Source organism: Limulus polyphemus, unplaced genomic scaffold, assembly GCF_000517525.1.
Source record: "Limulus polyphemus unplaced genomic scaffold, Limulus_polyphemus-2.1.2 Scaffold1149, whole genome shotgun sequence".
In the NCBI taxonomy this organism is placed as follows: domain Eukaryota; kingdom Metazoa; phylum Arthropoda; class Merostomata; order Xiphosura; family Limulidae; genus Limulus; species Limulus polyphemus.
In genome coordinates, this window is record NW_013666759.1 from 46,683 (window position 1) to 61,776 (window position 15,094).

Below are 15,094 nucleotides of genomic sequence, written 5' to 3' on the forward strand. Positions count from 1 at the left end.
TTATAAACAGACATTTATCTATTATACTATAATTTATATATCGTTCATTTATCCCAAACTAATTTCAGAAGAACATTCCACGACAATTAAAAAATTATTGTTAACTGACAGAAATATTGTGTTCAATTTAATAAATCAATTTTCCAGAAAATGATTTTAATTAAAGTATTTTGTAAGCAACTAAGAACAGTGTAAAAATAAGAACATTATTCTTGTTAATTCATTTTAAGAAAAGCTTTATTACGATCATATTCTTAATACAAAGTTGTAAAAAGCACTACATAAACACACAGTTGAAAGTGAAAATATTACATACAGTAAAACAAAGAAGCACAAGTATTCATCAATTTTTCTAGCTTCCTAACTAGAAGATTATAATTTAAAGTGAAAAGTGAAGGATAGGGTTCATGTGCTCTACATGATACTTGGTTCCCATGGTGTTTGCTACATAGATGTTACACTAAGCAACAATTTTTCTGTATTGAGATTACACCAGTTCTTCTTGTTCCATCTAAGAGCTTGTTTCAGTCACATGAATTAACTGCTGTGCATTCATATATCAGCTATTACATCTTTTGCTTTACAAGTACTTGCAGTAAAATCTGACAAGTTCCTAACTCTGACTGATACTTTAAATTTTATGCAATGAAAACTTACTGTAATATTTCACTGAAACATTTGCTTTTTTGTTTTACATAATGAAATCCACAAACCTGTTATTTGGTTTGTCATCTAAATACCTACTTTTGAATGTATTTGTCACTAATATATTATATAAGCTCTGGGCTTTAATACAATTAGGTCATTTTCTGTGTAGCATGAAGTTCATTAATTGATTAAAACTGAAGAAATATTTTTTTAGAGAAGTGCACTCGTACATGTGTAACAAACCTGACATATTTAGTTGGATCTCCATTTATATAAACATACACATTTATACCTATTATACCTACAGCTACCATAGTTATGCCAGCCAGAACAAAATGGAGTTCATTATTAGTTTCTTAAAGCTTTAAGGCAGCCTGGCCTAAAGCTGATTTTTACTATTCACACAATGTAAATACAGTATTAATGTAAAAAGGACAATTAGAGGATAAATACTGCATTTTAATCATCTGACTTTGACGAGTCTGATGTTGGTAAGAATATCACAATGTCCCACACATCAATCAAATCTTTCTTCAGAATGTGCTGTACATATTACTCAGTCTTGACATCTTAGTTCAGTTCATACTTCATTCAAAAGAACTTCATAGCCACTCTTGCTGGGATCACAACACCATGACCTTAACTTTATGGAGCTTACGAAAGGTCTGTAAAGATAAAAGCAAGTTGCTCATAATATTTCCGACCATCAACTGAAATTTATACATACATATGTAGACTGATAGGCCTTTTGTACAATGTTATGTTTACCTCCAAGAAACTTTGAGATGTAAAATTAAGCTGAACCTAATGATAAATGGTGAGGTTAAACATCTGTCTTGTAAAATCCACTTGTCAATATTGGGAATCTTCACATGTCAAATGAACATTAATTTAAATTTAAAAAATTTAAGAACACTGTTACTTCAAAATACAACCAACATATTAACATCAATAAATTTCAGATATTTACAAGAAATGAACTTACATAATTTTTCCAAGAAACCTGTGGAGATCAATGCCATGCAATAATGTGAGGCATTAAGTACAAGTTCAATGATGTAGGAACTATCATTTACAAAATAACAGTAAAATTTGATTGAGAATGAAAAGTTAATTTATTTGTTTAAGTCATTAGTATTAGTTTTGGAAGTTGAATAGTATCTCCATTTCTGGAAGCTAACAGTGCAATAAAATTGTGGACCTTAATGTAGCTAAGCAATTCTATGCTGCAGGTTTCCTTACTTGAAAAATATTGAACATGTTATATAAAAGTAGTTTGGTCATTTCTTTCCACAGTCCATTTTTACCCCTATTAAGTTCCCATACCTTTTACTTTTGCATCCTTTTGAACAATATTACTTGATGCACACTTCATTCTCTCATTGAATTCATGTCCTTACACTGTTGCTTGTATTCATGTTCTACTCTTTCTTTCTTTTATATATATATATATATATATAAATAAATACACACACAATGAATAATTTATTGTTATTTTGTGTATGTTACTTCAATAGCTATTATTGTTATTGTTATTTTCTGTATGTTTCTTCTTATTATTGTTATTTTGTGTATGTTACTTCAATAGCTCTTTTGTAGCTTAAGAATTTGTTCTCAAGCCTTTGAGCCACAGGTTACTTGCTCTTTTTTTCTTTCAACCTAAATCTTCTATTAAAAGTTTTATTCTCACTGGAAACTCAAGGAAAGGCTGTTGCCCAAAATGCTTTCATGTTCAACAATAAATTTATTTTAATTTGATGAGTTTTTATCGTTACTATATTTTCTATTTTGCATTATGTTTGATAAAAGTTAATAATTGTTAAGGTTTTGAATGTTAAAAATAGCAAAATAATGCAACAGAATTAGAGAAAGATGTTTTCAATACAAGTTCAATCTTTTCATGTTTAGTTTTAAGCAAACCGTTAATAATACTATTCATATAGAAATCTACGAAGTATAGCTTACTACATACATTATATACCATGAAAACTAATTTTTATTCACTAATCAAGTCTCATGCTTAATTTCAAAATAACTCCAATGCTTCAGAAAGAGAGATATGTCATAGCCTCAGGAATACATATTCAAATTAGTTTTCAACTTTGTTAATTCAACCTGTGTTTTTCAAATTAATGTAAAGGAAGTCATATGAAATTGCAGTATAGTTGAGAGACAATGAAATAAAATGATGGATAATATAAATATATAGATTTTTATAAAAACAACTTCAGTTGTCAAAATACTAAAGAAAATCACTAATTTGACAAAATCTGGGGAAACCATAATTTGTTTCATATATCAAATAGAAATAATAGTGCAGCCAAAAAACAATAGGAGGAGGGGCTAATTCATTGAATTCTACACACATCACAAAAAATTATGGCAAAATTAGTTTATCACGTGAAAGTACAATTCAGTAAGTGCTTTATCTCTGCTATCATAATTTACAATTTCCTCAATGATTGTATTTTTATAAGTGGAACGAATATTAATAATAAAAAAGCCAAGCCTTAAATATTATAAAATATTTCGAGATACCAAAGTATTACATTTTACTATCACCAGTTATTTATGTTAATTTCTTTAAATTGTGTTTTAAAATATAAAAATTACCAATTTTCTTTTTAAAGAGTTAAAAACAGGCTCATGGTAATGCAATTGTTGCTGGAATATGAATAATATCTCATAGACAATACATATTTCACAAACTGGATAACAAATAAAATTCTGCAACATTGTTCATAGCAGGATTAATTACACTAGATATAATTAAAAGTCAACTATACAGATCAGAACTAGAAAAAAAAAAGAAATTAGTAAAGTTAATTCTGTATAACAAACTGATGAAAAGTACTCACTGTGAAAAATAAATATGAAAACTACTACTTCTGTTCACTATTCAACTACATTCAATTTGCCTATTGCATCACCCTTAAATTTTGACAATATGAAGCAGTGGATAAAAAAAAACTGAAATTTACTAGGTTGTTTTATTCATTGACAGGCAACACAAGTGATTAGAATGAAGAAACCAACAATATATAAGCCCAAATGTAAAAAAAAAATGCTCTTTTATATTTCAATATTGTTCTAATGAATTTTTTAAAACTATATTATCTCTTCATAATGTTAAATGCACAGAAAGGTCCACATTCAAATATTATTAGAAGTACCAATAAATCTTAATCTCCTTCTTTCATTTGAATAATTCTTATGTATTTTCTTTTAAATGAATAAAAAAAAGGGATCCTAGGTAAGAATTTCATCACCCTTAGAGGAATAAAGGAGAAGTGAATAACCAAAAAACTGTACTTACAACTAGGTGTTTCAGCTTCCAATCTCCTTTGCATTTGGTCATATGTAAATTTCACAAAAGTATCATATTGTTCTGGAAAATATGAAAACAGCACAATTAATTTCACAGATTAAACCATTAAAGTTAACAGCTAGTATTTTTTATCTGCTTGTTTGTTAATTTCCGGTAGAAATTCTTTCTGAGGAACTTCAGCGATACAAGTCCTTTCTTGATTAAACCAGTTTATTCTTTCTCGATCCAAACTTTTAGTGCACAGAAATTCCACTGTCAGTGTATTTCCGTCACTTTCAACTTAATGACTTTTATAATACACGCTATAAATCACAGCGATTCACAATCTCAATAACTTACCGTGACTACTGTTCATTTTAACCAGACAATTCCATTTCCCCGGGCTTATATACTAGAAAAGAGGGCATCTCGAACAAACTCAGGCTTTTCATTCATGATCATTTGACTTCCGCTGTCGTAACACTACTCTCTAATGCAGGGCTGGCAAAAGTTTTTGAGAGCGTGTGCCCAAATTGTTGATAACATTCGAAGAAGTCCTTTCCTGTGCCCATATACGCTTCATATATATATATATATATATATATTGGTTGGGTTAAAAAACAAATGTGGGACAGCAGTGAATGCTGTGTGCCAAGAACATATTCTCACATGCCATGGGTTCGCCAGCCCTTCTCTAAGGTTTCTTCATGTGTCTTGTGAATATACTTCTGAAGTGTGTCATGCACCTTGCCAAATAAATCATACACAGTGCAGTAGCTAGGCACTAAATGTTGAATATATTCCAGGGTGTTAAATTGTGAAATAAATCTCTGAAGTCATAAATGGTCTCAGACTCTGAAATTTCAGTTCCCTTGGTGCCATTATGAATAGATAGTTTTCCTACGACACCACAATATTACCCATAATGCCAACTTGTGCAGCAAGCTTTTCAACGTTTCATTCAACCGTGCAAAGAAAATAAACATAAGATTTTTTATCAATTTGTATTCTGTGGCAATGGTGCAAATTGTGATAGTGGAGATATTATAGGATGATTTTATGACATTCCACAAGTTATTAACCATCAAGAACAATAGATTGAAAAAGTTGTCCACAGAAAGGAACGTATTATGGCTTGCGAGAATAAATCGTGAAGGATTTAACATGGATCCGAGCAAACTTCACAACAAAATGTGTTCAGACAGACCATTTTATTAGCAGTAAGTAGCATGCAGTTAGAGCTTATTTTAACTTTATGATTTGTACATTTTCAAATTGTAAGTGTACATTGTATGTGTTGAGGTTTGAAATAAAAAAAACACGTACACATACAAATGAGTTCCCCCAGTCTTGTTTCTCGATCTCTTATGGATCTTTATTGTATTACATTAAATTTATCCAAATATCTCACTTTACATACATCATCTAATGTATCCCAATATTGTGTATTGACACTTTCTTTGCAGCTATTCAATTTATTCATAATGTTACTGAGAAAATAACCAATTTTTATCTTTGGTATCTACTGCTCATCTACTTATCAAGGCTTGCCATACAATATGGGGACCAGAAGTGAGGATCATGGGAATTACTTACATATGGAAAACTATGTATAGCTTGGTACCCTTTTAAAAGTTTATCCTTGAATTATTTACAGCTTTTTATTTTAAAATAGTTTTTCACAGATATTATGATTACATCATGCCCTGTAACAAATTAAACAAGTCACTGCTGCTTTCACATTCCTAGTAACTTCTGAATGTGCTTATCAGAAGGCATTGCTGAATGTCAGTCAGTCAGCAAGTAAGCATCACTGAAACAACCTCTTGGATTATGACTTCTGGCCAGTAAACAACCTACAAAGTTTTTCAACTGAAACTGAGGAGCTTTGGTGTGCATTGCACTCATGGTATGCTTTACATTTTTTGTACCAGATATGTAGGCCACACTATAAGAGAGGGCCATTGTCTTGATACGTTCTCTGGCTAAATTATCTTGGGATCAGTAAACCTTGCAAAATATTTAATGGATGTCACTATCCTTCCCAAAGTCATATCCTATCCATTCCAACAATATTTAATTGCCAAGATAGTTCAGGGCCTGTCCCCCAAATGTTACTCATTTCTGCACCCAGGGCTCCAAAAACTTCTAGAAATGTAGAAGCCAGCAAAGTTTTCAGATAGCCTTCTGAAATTGAGGCAAAATTGTTTATCTACAGGATTCTCAACAATCAGAAAATGTGCTATTCTTTAGGCAAGCTCATTAATGCCTAGGTTGCTTGGCCCTGAGAAACCACCAGAAAACTGTTGAGGTGAATTATAAAAAAAATCATTCAAGGTGGAAGACTCCATGGATATTTTAGTGAAAACCATGCTTTATTTTTTATAGAAATTTTACTTTGAATTTAAGTATTTGTTTCATACTATAACAAAGCTGCAAGAAACAACCTATATGATGCAAAATAGCTTCACTAATAAACACTACAAGTTGTAACATCAGTTTGATTACAGCACCTCAATCCTACTGGTTAGCTTACATTTGTGCCAAGCAGTAGGCTGCTGTTACTGGTTGCCAGCTAGCTACTTCTTATTTTTCTAGTTATTTTTCCATGCATAGCTGACTATGCTGACTTGCAGCAAGAGCACCCAGCTTACAGATCATTTGGCAACTGAGATATTAATTATTTTTCATTTTTTAGTTTAAAACGTGGCACAGCTTCTTTGTGCATAAATATTTTTGAAGGTCTGTCTTCACCTTGTTTATAGAGTTAGTGGTAGCTGACTTTATTTCTGGGTCATGTTAGTCTGTCTTTTTGGGTCAGGATCATGGGTAGACTGAGCAGTGGAGCACCTAAAGAAACTTGGAATTAAATGTTGTTTACTTTGTGTCATGTCACCCAATGTTTCTATGGCACTACGCCAAACATGTTAGATCATTTGTTTAAAATGGTTGGTTGTTTGGGACTTACTGACACAAAACTACAGGACTCTGTGCCAAATAACCAGTAAAAAATAATATAATAAAATACTACAAAAACTAAAAAGAAAACAACCTAAAAAACACACAATGCCCCAAAACATGTAAAAACTTAAATAAAATAAAAAAGGCCAATGGCCTGTAAAAATTGAAAAACACAATCAAGTCGTATAATGTCACCGTCACCAATGACACCATTCAACTTCAGGGGTAAACCTGTAAAATTACATGTTGAAAATGGTGCTGTCACTCATAGTCATAATGATGGAACGACAGTATAATGTGGGCTATTGTGACTTAAGTATCACAAAGGCAACACATTGGTGGATCAATGTGACTAATGTGTAGCCTAGCCAGGACAACTTCCTCCTTCCAATCCTTAAAGAAACAAGACAGCCACAGAACAACAAAAGGTTTTATCTGGAAAAGCTTGTTATGACATTTCTTACACCAAAATGACTGCCAACTGGCATGAAGTCAAGCCTTGAACACAGGACTGTAGCCCATATATATGGGACAGGCACAGCTGTGACTGCATCAGAAAAGACGACTTAGCTGCAGTGTCAGCAAGCTCCTTCCCACGAATACCAACATAGCAAGGTATCCATAAAAACTGGATAGAAATGAAAGATAGAGAAAAATGGGCCAGTTGTTCTTAAATATCAACAAGAACAGGGTGAGAACTAACGTTAAGGAACTCCAGGGCCAGTAGACAGCTAAAAAGAGTTGATGTAAATAGCACAGTCAGTGTACTGCTTAGCTTCTACATGATCCAAGGCAAGAGAAATGGCATACAACTTGACACTGAACACAGAAATTGTAAAGAGGATCCTGCTAGCAATCCCCAAGCCTCAACAAACCATGGCAGAACCTTGATTTAGAACCATCCATGAAAATGGGAACAGAAGAACAGTTTGAAAGATGTTTGGCAAAGAGAAGATGATACTTCCAATTGGGAGTATCTGCCTTTCTCAGATGACTCAAGGAAATGTCACAGGTGAGGATGGTAACAAGCCAAGGCAGGATGGGTCGATCATTGGACTCAGCAATTGTTTTAAAGAAAGAAAAGGTAAAAACTGTTTGCTGTGGTTCACTTCAACAAGTGAGTGAGGGCAGTCTGAAACTGCCGCTCAATAAATCTCATGCTTGATGACCGACAAGAAATATAAAATCATCAACATAGAGGCCATTTGCAACAGTAGGAGGAAGTTGTTCAGTGATAGCATTGATCTTGATACTGAAAAGAGTGACACTCAAGACAACCTTGAAGGACTCAAAGTTCCTGTGGGAAAGAATGGGAACGGTCGAAACCCACACAGATTTAGAATTGCCTGTCAAGTAAAAAGTTACTCAAAAAATGGGTAAATAGACATGCAACCCATATGAATGGAGGTTCCGCAAAAGGCCAAACCTCCATGTAGTGTCGTAAGCCTCCCCAACGGAACCCACACTGGATGGGTGAGAAGAGGTTGTTTGACTCAAGGAACCAAACAAGACGAGCATTAACCATCCTCTTAAAACTATACAGACTCAGCTAGTCAAAGCAACAGGATGATAATAAGAAGGAATTTTGGGATCCTTCCCATGCTTTGAAAAGAACAGAACAATAGCCTTGTGCCATGCATCAGGAAAAAACATTGTCCCCGGGCCTGTCCGTGGTACTGCCAGACCAATGAAGAGCAAGCTTAAGTTCCACCAGTGTAAAAGAGCGATTATAATCATAGAGACGATCAGCCTGAAATGAAACAGGTGATCGCTTTGGCCGAGATTTGATGGCCAAGAAGGTAGGGGAAGAAACAGAAGTGCAAGAGATATAAGAAAAGCACTCTCCAAGAGTATCGGTGATGCTCTGTACATTAGCAACTTCCCAGCCCTTGGAGAGCAAGATGGAAAGAGAAGCATACTTCCCACTGATCTTCTGAATCTTGTTCCAGATGACTTTGGAACTGGTGGTAGAAGAGATGCTGGTTGTGAGCTTAATCTAAGGTTTCTTATGGCTTTAACATCTGACCTGTCTAGCATGGGCACAGGCCCACTGGAAAGCAATGCAGTTGGAAAGAGTGGGATAACAGCAAAAGGTATCCCAGGGCTTCCATTTCTGAGCCTTCCATGCCTGCTGGTAAGCAGGAGACCACCTAGGACGAGGATACCGTAGGAAACTGTTGAGGTTTTGGGATAGAATGAAAGCTGATTGAATTATACAATCATTTTCTGCTTCCATGCAGTCATTAAGAGACAGAAGACTAAAGACAGCAGGATCGAGTTCTGAGAAAGAGAGGTGAAAGAGAACCAGTCAGCCTGCTCCAACTTCCACTGTGGCACTCGGGTCAGGTGACATCGACCATGGCCAATCTCCCTCAAAATAATAGGAAAATTATCACTGCCCCACGGGTCACCGTCAACCCTCCAAGAAAAACGAGAAAAAAGTGAAAGGGAACAGATAGATAGATAGATCAACAGCACTAAAAGACTGACTAGGTGCATGAAAATAGGCAAATGAACCAGTATTAAAAAGAGAAAGGTTGTGATCTGAGAACATATGCTCCACAGAATGACCCCTCCCATCAATATCAGCACCACCCCCAAGAGGATTGTGCCCATTAAAATCTCCCAGGATTAAAAAGGGAGACAGAAATTGTTCTATGAGAGCATCAAGGTCTGATTGATCACAAGTCTCTTAGGGAGACAGGTAGAGTGTACAAATGGTGATGGTACGACACACGGAGATACAGACAGCTACAGACATAGTGGCGCAGACAAGGTGGGTATTTGCTAGTCAACCAGCAGTGCCACTCCTCCATGTATTCATCCACCACACAACATGTCATTCTGCTATAAAGAAAACTGCCAAAAGGTGACAGTATCAGCAGGTTTCAGGAATGTTTTCTGTAAGGAGACACACACACACACACAGGATGATAGGCATCAATCAAGGCCTCAATGTCATCCAATTTAGAATGAAAACCTTGACAATTCTACTGTATCAATGTGGCCATTTTCATTAAGCCATTTTTCTTAAGTAGAAGAAGGTCTTTCAACCTCCATGGAACCTGCTCTGGGTTGATTGAGCAAATCTCTGTCAGAGGATGGCGACTTCAGTGACTGAGGGTGTGACCAAAATAATGGTCCTGCACCTCTGGGCCAAAGGAGATGGACCTGAGCAGTCACTGGATACAACATCAGGGACAGAGACAGAAGTAGACATTAACTTGTCAACTCATGCAATCATGGAGTGCAAAAGACTCTTCACATGGTGTGAGAAAGACTCTGATGGAGGCATGGAAAGATCCGTCTGTGATGTAATAGGAGGACAATAACTTCTGAGACTTGGAGTAAGAAATGTTGTTTACAGTAAGCAAACATTGTACCTCTTTCTCCTCCACTCACTTAGGGAAAGATCAAAAATAAGAGGGGTGGGAACCACCACAACTGATGCAGTGAGGGTCCAGTTGACACTTGTAGGCATCATGGTCTTTGCCACCACAATGAACACACCTCAAAGAACCATGACAAAATGCTTTAGAATGTCCAAACTGCTGACACTGGAAACACCTGAGTGGATTAGGAATATACAGCTGTACTTTACAGTTCAGATAACCTGCTTTGATAGTGGCAGGTGGATATGGTGATGTAAACATCAGTACAAGAACATTGGTTGGCAGCATAATTCCTTCTTTACGAGTGGAGATGCGTCGCACAGCAGAAACTCCTTGGCTGGAGAAACCGGTGAGGGTCTCCGACTCAGAGATGGTCTTTAAATCTCTCTCAATAACCACTCTTCAGGAGAAATTCAAAGTAGCATGGGAGTAACCTCAATAGGTATATTCCCCCAATGGCCTTCAAATTCAGGAGGAGTTCAGTGTGTTTTGTTGTAGATATTTCCACCAAGATGTCTCCAGAAAGTAGCTTCTTCACTGACTCTGGAAAGCCAGCAAGCCCCTCTAATTCCTTCTGAATAAAAAAGGGAGACATTTGTCCTAAAGGTTTGGCTGACAAATAATGCAAGATGATAAAATGAGGTACAAATGCAGAATGGGGTGGAGACTGCTGTTCAGAATCTTCTAAGCGTAGTCGCTTACCTATTAACTGTTTTTTGATTACTTTTTTCTTTTCAAGGATTAGGGGATCCATAAGAAAAGGAGAAAGATTCAGTGCCCACTGACCCCACCCACCATAGAGTTCTGTGAGGGGATGCAATACAGTGCTAAACAATGACATTCATGAGCACTATACCCAAACACCAGCATCAGACACAATGTCCACAACACTTGTTGAGAATGCCCAACACTGGTACTCAATTGACCCTAACCCAACAGGACCAGCCAAATGACTCTGGGGAGCCACTCGAAGGCCACCCGTCTACAGGAATTCAAGGCCAAAGTGGTATGTTACAGTTCTCAAGGAAACAATCAATCATGAGGATCATCTCCTCTCCTTCACAAGTTGCAACGCATGGCAAACACGTGGGTGGATGTTCAGATCCCAGAGAAGGTAAACTGAAGATACAGAACCTGCCCTGGGAGGTCCCCTCACCACATACAGGAATCCACATCGAGGGGTTTAAAGATCTAGCCAAATGTGATATACTATTTCCTGGATGTTGTGCACAAAAATAATCTGCTGAATTTTGATTGGTCAGTATTCAAACCTAGTTACTGTATGATAGACAATAGCTTATTAGAAATTTAATTATGTGCAATGATACATTGTGATGCCCTGCAATTATGAGTTAAAATAACACAATAAGTACACTCTTTGCTTAAGTGAAAACTTCCTTTTAAATTTTTCTGGTCAGTAAGAAGCAATTTTAAGCAACTGGCCAGGAGAAAAATGAGAAGTTTGTGGTGCTATTTAGACCTTTTCAGGTACTAATAGCAACTATGTGCCAGGGATTTTTGAAGCCTGCATTCATCACTTATAACAATTGTTTCATTTCAAGTTTATTGGGCTCTAAATTGTATATTTTACCACTTGTATTACTGATTGAAATGTTGTTTCCACATAACAACACTTCTTAAAAGTAAAAAAGCAATCAGATAATTATGACACCAAAGTTTTCCTGGTACGAAAGAATATTTCAAACCCCTAAATAAAACCCTTTTCTCTATTTCATCTAGTGTATAGCTAGATAAATTAGAAATAAGTTGATTTGTAGAATCTAGAAAATTTGTCCAGTTGAAATGTTTTTCAGGATTGCAGTTTCTTCAGATGATTAAAATGGTATTTAAATCCATTTTGCTGACAACACTTTTTACCTTGTGTTTTAACACCCGATGCAAGAGTCAACCAGACCAAAATTGCAGGTTTTTCTTTTTTTCGGTTAATAGCCTCTAACCATACCAGGAATCTGTTTTTTCCAAAAAAAACTATAAAATTCCGAAAAGGGAATGATCTGAAAACCTCATATCCACAGAGTTTTCTGTGATACATCTCATGCTCTTAATACCAGGTGATAAGTAGGCAGACTCCAGAAGGGGTGGGTATCCCTCCCATGACAATCACTCATAGTATATATTAGGGACTGTTGTGCAATAGGTGCCCCATTCAATGCCAAATTATGATTGGGTGATAATAATAATAATAAAAAATGATGATTGGAAAATGTTTGGGGACTTGTTCACTCCTTTTCTTCTTAAATCTCTTCTTTTGCTACAGTATCATGGAGTAATAACTGTTCTAGTTCTGTCTCTTTGTCTGTAAGGCCCTCAAAATACAACTTAAACAAGTGCAAATGCATTGCTTTTATCCATGCAAGTAATATGGTGTCAACCATGTCTTCTTCCACTTGTGCTTGACAAGCAACCAAAGAGGGTGAAATGAGACAAGTGGAAGATACACACATACAAAGGGAGATGAGACTGACAGCAGAGACTGTTACAGAAGAACAATGCAAGCACACACACAGGGAGAGAGAGGGAGAGACACAGAGAGAGAAGGGCAGCAAGCAAAAGAGACAGATAAAGAGAAATAAAGACATCACAGGGAGACACAGGTATGATCACAACAGATCTCAGAGGCAAAACTAGGGCAGCTTTCATCACCTAATGAATTATGTGAAAAAAGATTTATTAAATCATTACAGACTCTTCAGGAACAACATTACCATCCACAGATTAGAAGCATGCTTGAGCTGAGTAATTTTGAATTTGATTTGCTAATCAGATGGAAAGCCCTCATTTCCAATATCATTCCTAAACTTATCCTTGAAAATTTCTTCTCCTGCACTTGGTTTTATTGTTGGTGTGGACTGCACAAGCTCCATCAAGACAGACAGCTGAGATGTGATGAATATGCAACTGTCTTGGATAGTTTCCACAAATGAATTATCTCTGCTCTGATTTCACTCTGCCTGGAAAAACACATTTCGCTGGATGCTTCTTTACTAGATATTTTAGAATTCTTCCTGGGCCTCTCTTGTGAGAGGAATCTATCTCACTAAGCTCAAATAGCTCTTTGATGTCCTCTTGGAATTTGTGTATGGTTTTTCCTCCACACATTTGGCATCTGCATGGTCAAGTTGCCAACCCACGTGTGAACAAGAGAGTAATCTTGTAATCATTTGGGATAGAGGTGTACATGTTCTCTTCACCATTCCTGACCTCAACAATGCTCAGTTATCCATACTGCCACAAAAATAAGTCTCTCTTGATAGCATAGGATCATGATTCAACTTCATTCTTCTCATTGGCATCAGATACATTATACTGTGCTTTCCACCTACACTGTTTCAACCTCAGCTGTGCCTGTGTCAGGATGCTCACACCAGTAAATAGTCCAAACCTAGGATCTGCCCCGATCTGAGCTCTGTTGCAACCACTTCCACCATCTCTTGAATTTTGATCTTCTGTGTATAGAGTTTGTAGGACCTTTGCTATTTTTGGAAGGTGTGTAAAAGCGAGGTGTTTTGTTGGGTTGAAAGCCATGGATAGTTGCAGATAGTCAATCATAAAACAGTGTAGACTGTGAATAATGGAAAGTGGATATGCTCGTTCGATTCCAGAGACTGAGACAATCGTTTGGTGTATTCAGAATAAAGGTATCTTTAATCCTGAAAGAGTTTTTCCAGAACCCTCACCCCAAACATGTCTGGTTGATTCGTGCATCAGGTGGTAAGTCCAAAAAAATCTTTAAAATTTTTGTAAGGATTTTTTTTACTTATATTTTAGATCTTTCTTAAGAGTGACATTACAAGTATTGAAATTGAGAATCCTCGGGATTAAATCCAATGTTTTTCAATCTCCTAGAAAAGAAAGATAGAGTCTGGATTTATGTAATACAACAAACATTCTAGGAAATCTACAAAATAATCCAAAAATGTGCAAGCCGTATATGTCTTTAAAGGCCTTGAAAACAAGAAATCTAACTGCCCACATCTGTATAAAATATTATTCTATTAATACAGAAACCAAAAACTTTACAAAGTTAAAACAAATTTAAACAGTTTAACATACTTAAATATGAAGTGAGCCAATTGGAACCATCTTGGAAGTGTGAAACTATACATACTAGAGCTCTGAATATAAAAAAGGCATCTCTATGAAATTTGGCAATCTATTTTTGGATTTGCTACTCTATCTGCAGTAACTTATTTTACCTAATTCACAGCTCATCAATACTGCTTAAGCCTCTATGTCATATACAAATTCTTTTTCACTGAAATGCACATTTTAGTGGAGAAAAATTCACTTATAAATTACAATATAATTCTGGAAATATCTTTCGGGTATGTGTTTTCAGGACTAACCTAGAATTATAGATGCTTATTTTCAGCAGGTACAAAAGGCATTTGTTTTATTGAATTTTGCACAAAGCTAATCAAGGGCTACATGTACTAGCCATCCTTAATTTTATAGTGATAAAACTAGACAGAAGTTAGTTAGTCAGGTTGTACAAATAAATATTATTTTCTACTGTAAGCTGCAATTCCTTTAACCCGATGACTACCGGCTGCTTACTTTCTTAGTAGCTAATGCAAGTCTTGCTATTTGTCATTCCAACAATAAAACTACTGGTTAAAAGTTTTAAAACTTTGTAATGACTTTAATAAATGCATGTAGTTTAAGTAAACATAAAGCCTGTTACTTCTGATAAGTTTAGTTTTTTTGTCATTATGATCTATAATATCTTGGAAAATTATGTTAGGAAATGGTATTTATAAGAAAT

General features: G+C 35.6%; 1 protein-coding gene across 2 annotated transcripts in view; it reads right to left on the reverse strand.

Moving 5' to 3' along the window:
- Positions 1–219: 219 nt before the first annotated feature.
- Positions 220–15,094, reverse strand: part of LOC106462355 (akirin-2-like) — a 31,358-nt gene continuing 16,483 nt past the window's right edge. For both annotated transcript variants that reach the window (XM_013922273.2, XM_013922272.2), the window contains exons 3-4: positions 3,965–4,036; positions 220–1,313 (exon numbers count right to left, since the gene is read on the reverse strand). In XM_013922273.2, coding sequence (XP_013777727.1) covers positions 1,303–1,313; positions 3,965–4,036 — 83 coding nt within the window. In that variant the 3' untranslated portion in view covers positions 220–1,302. The remainder of the gene's footprint in view (positions 1,314–3,964; positions 4,037–15,094) is intronic.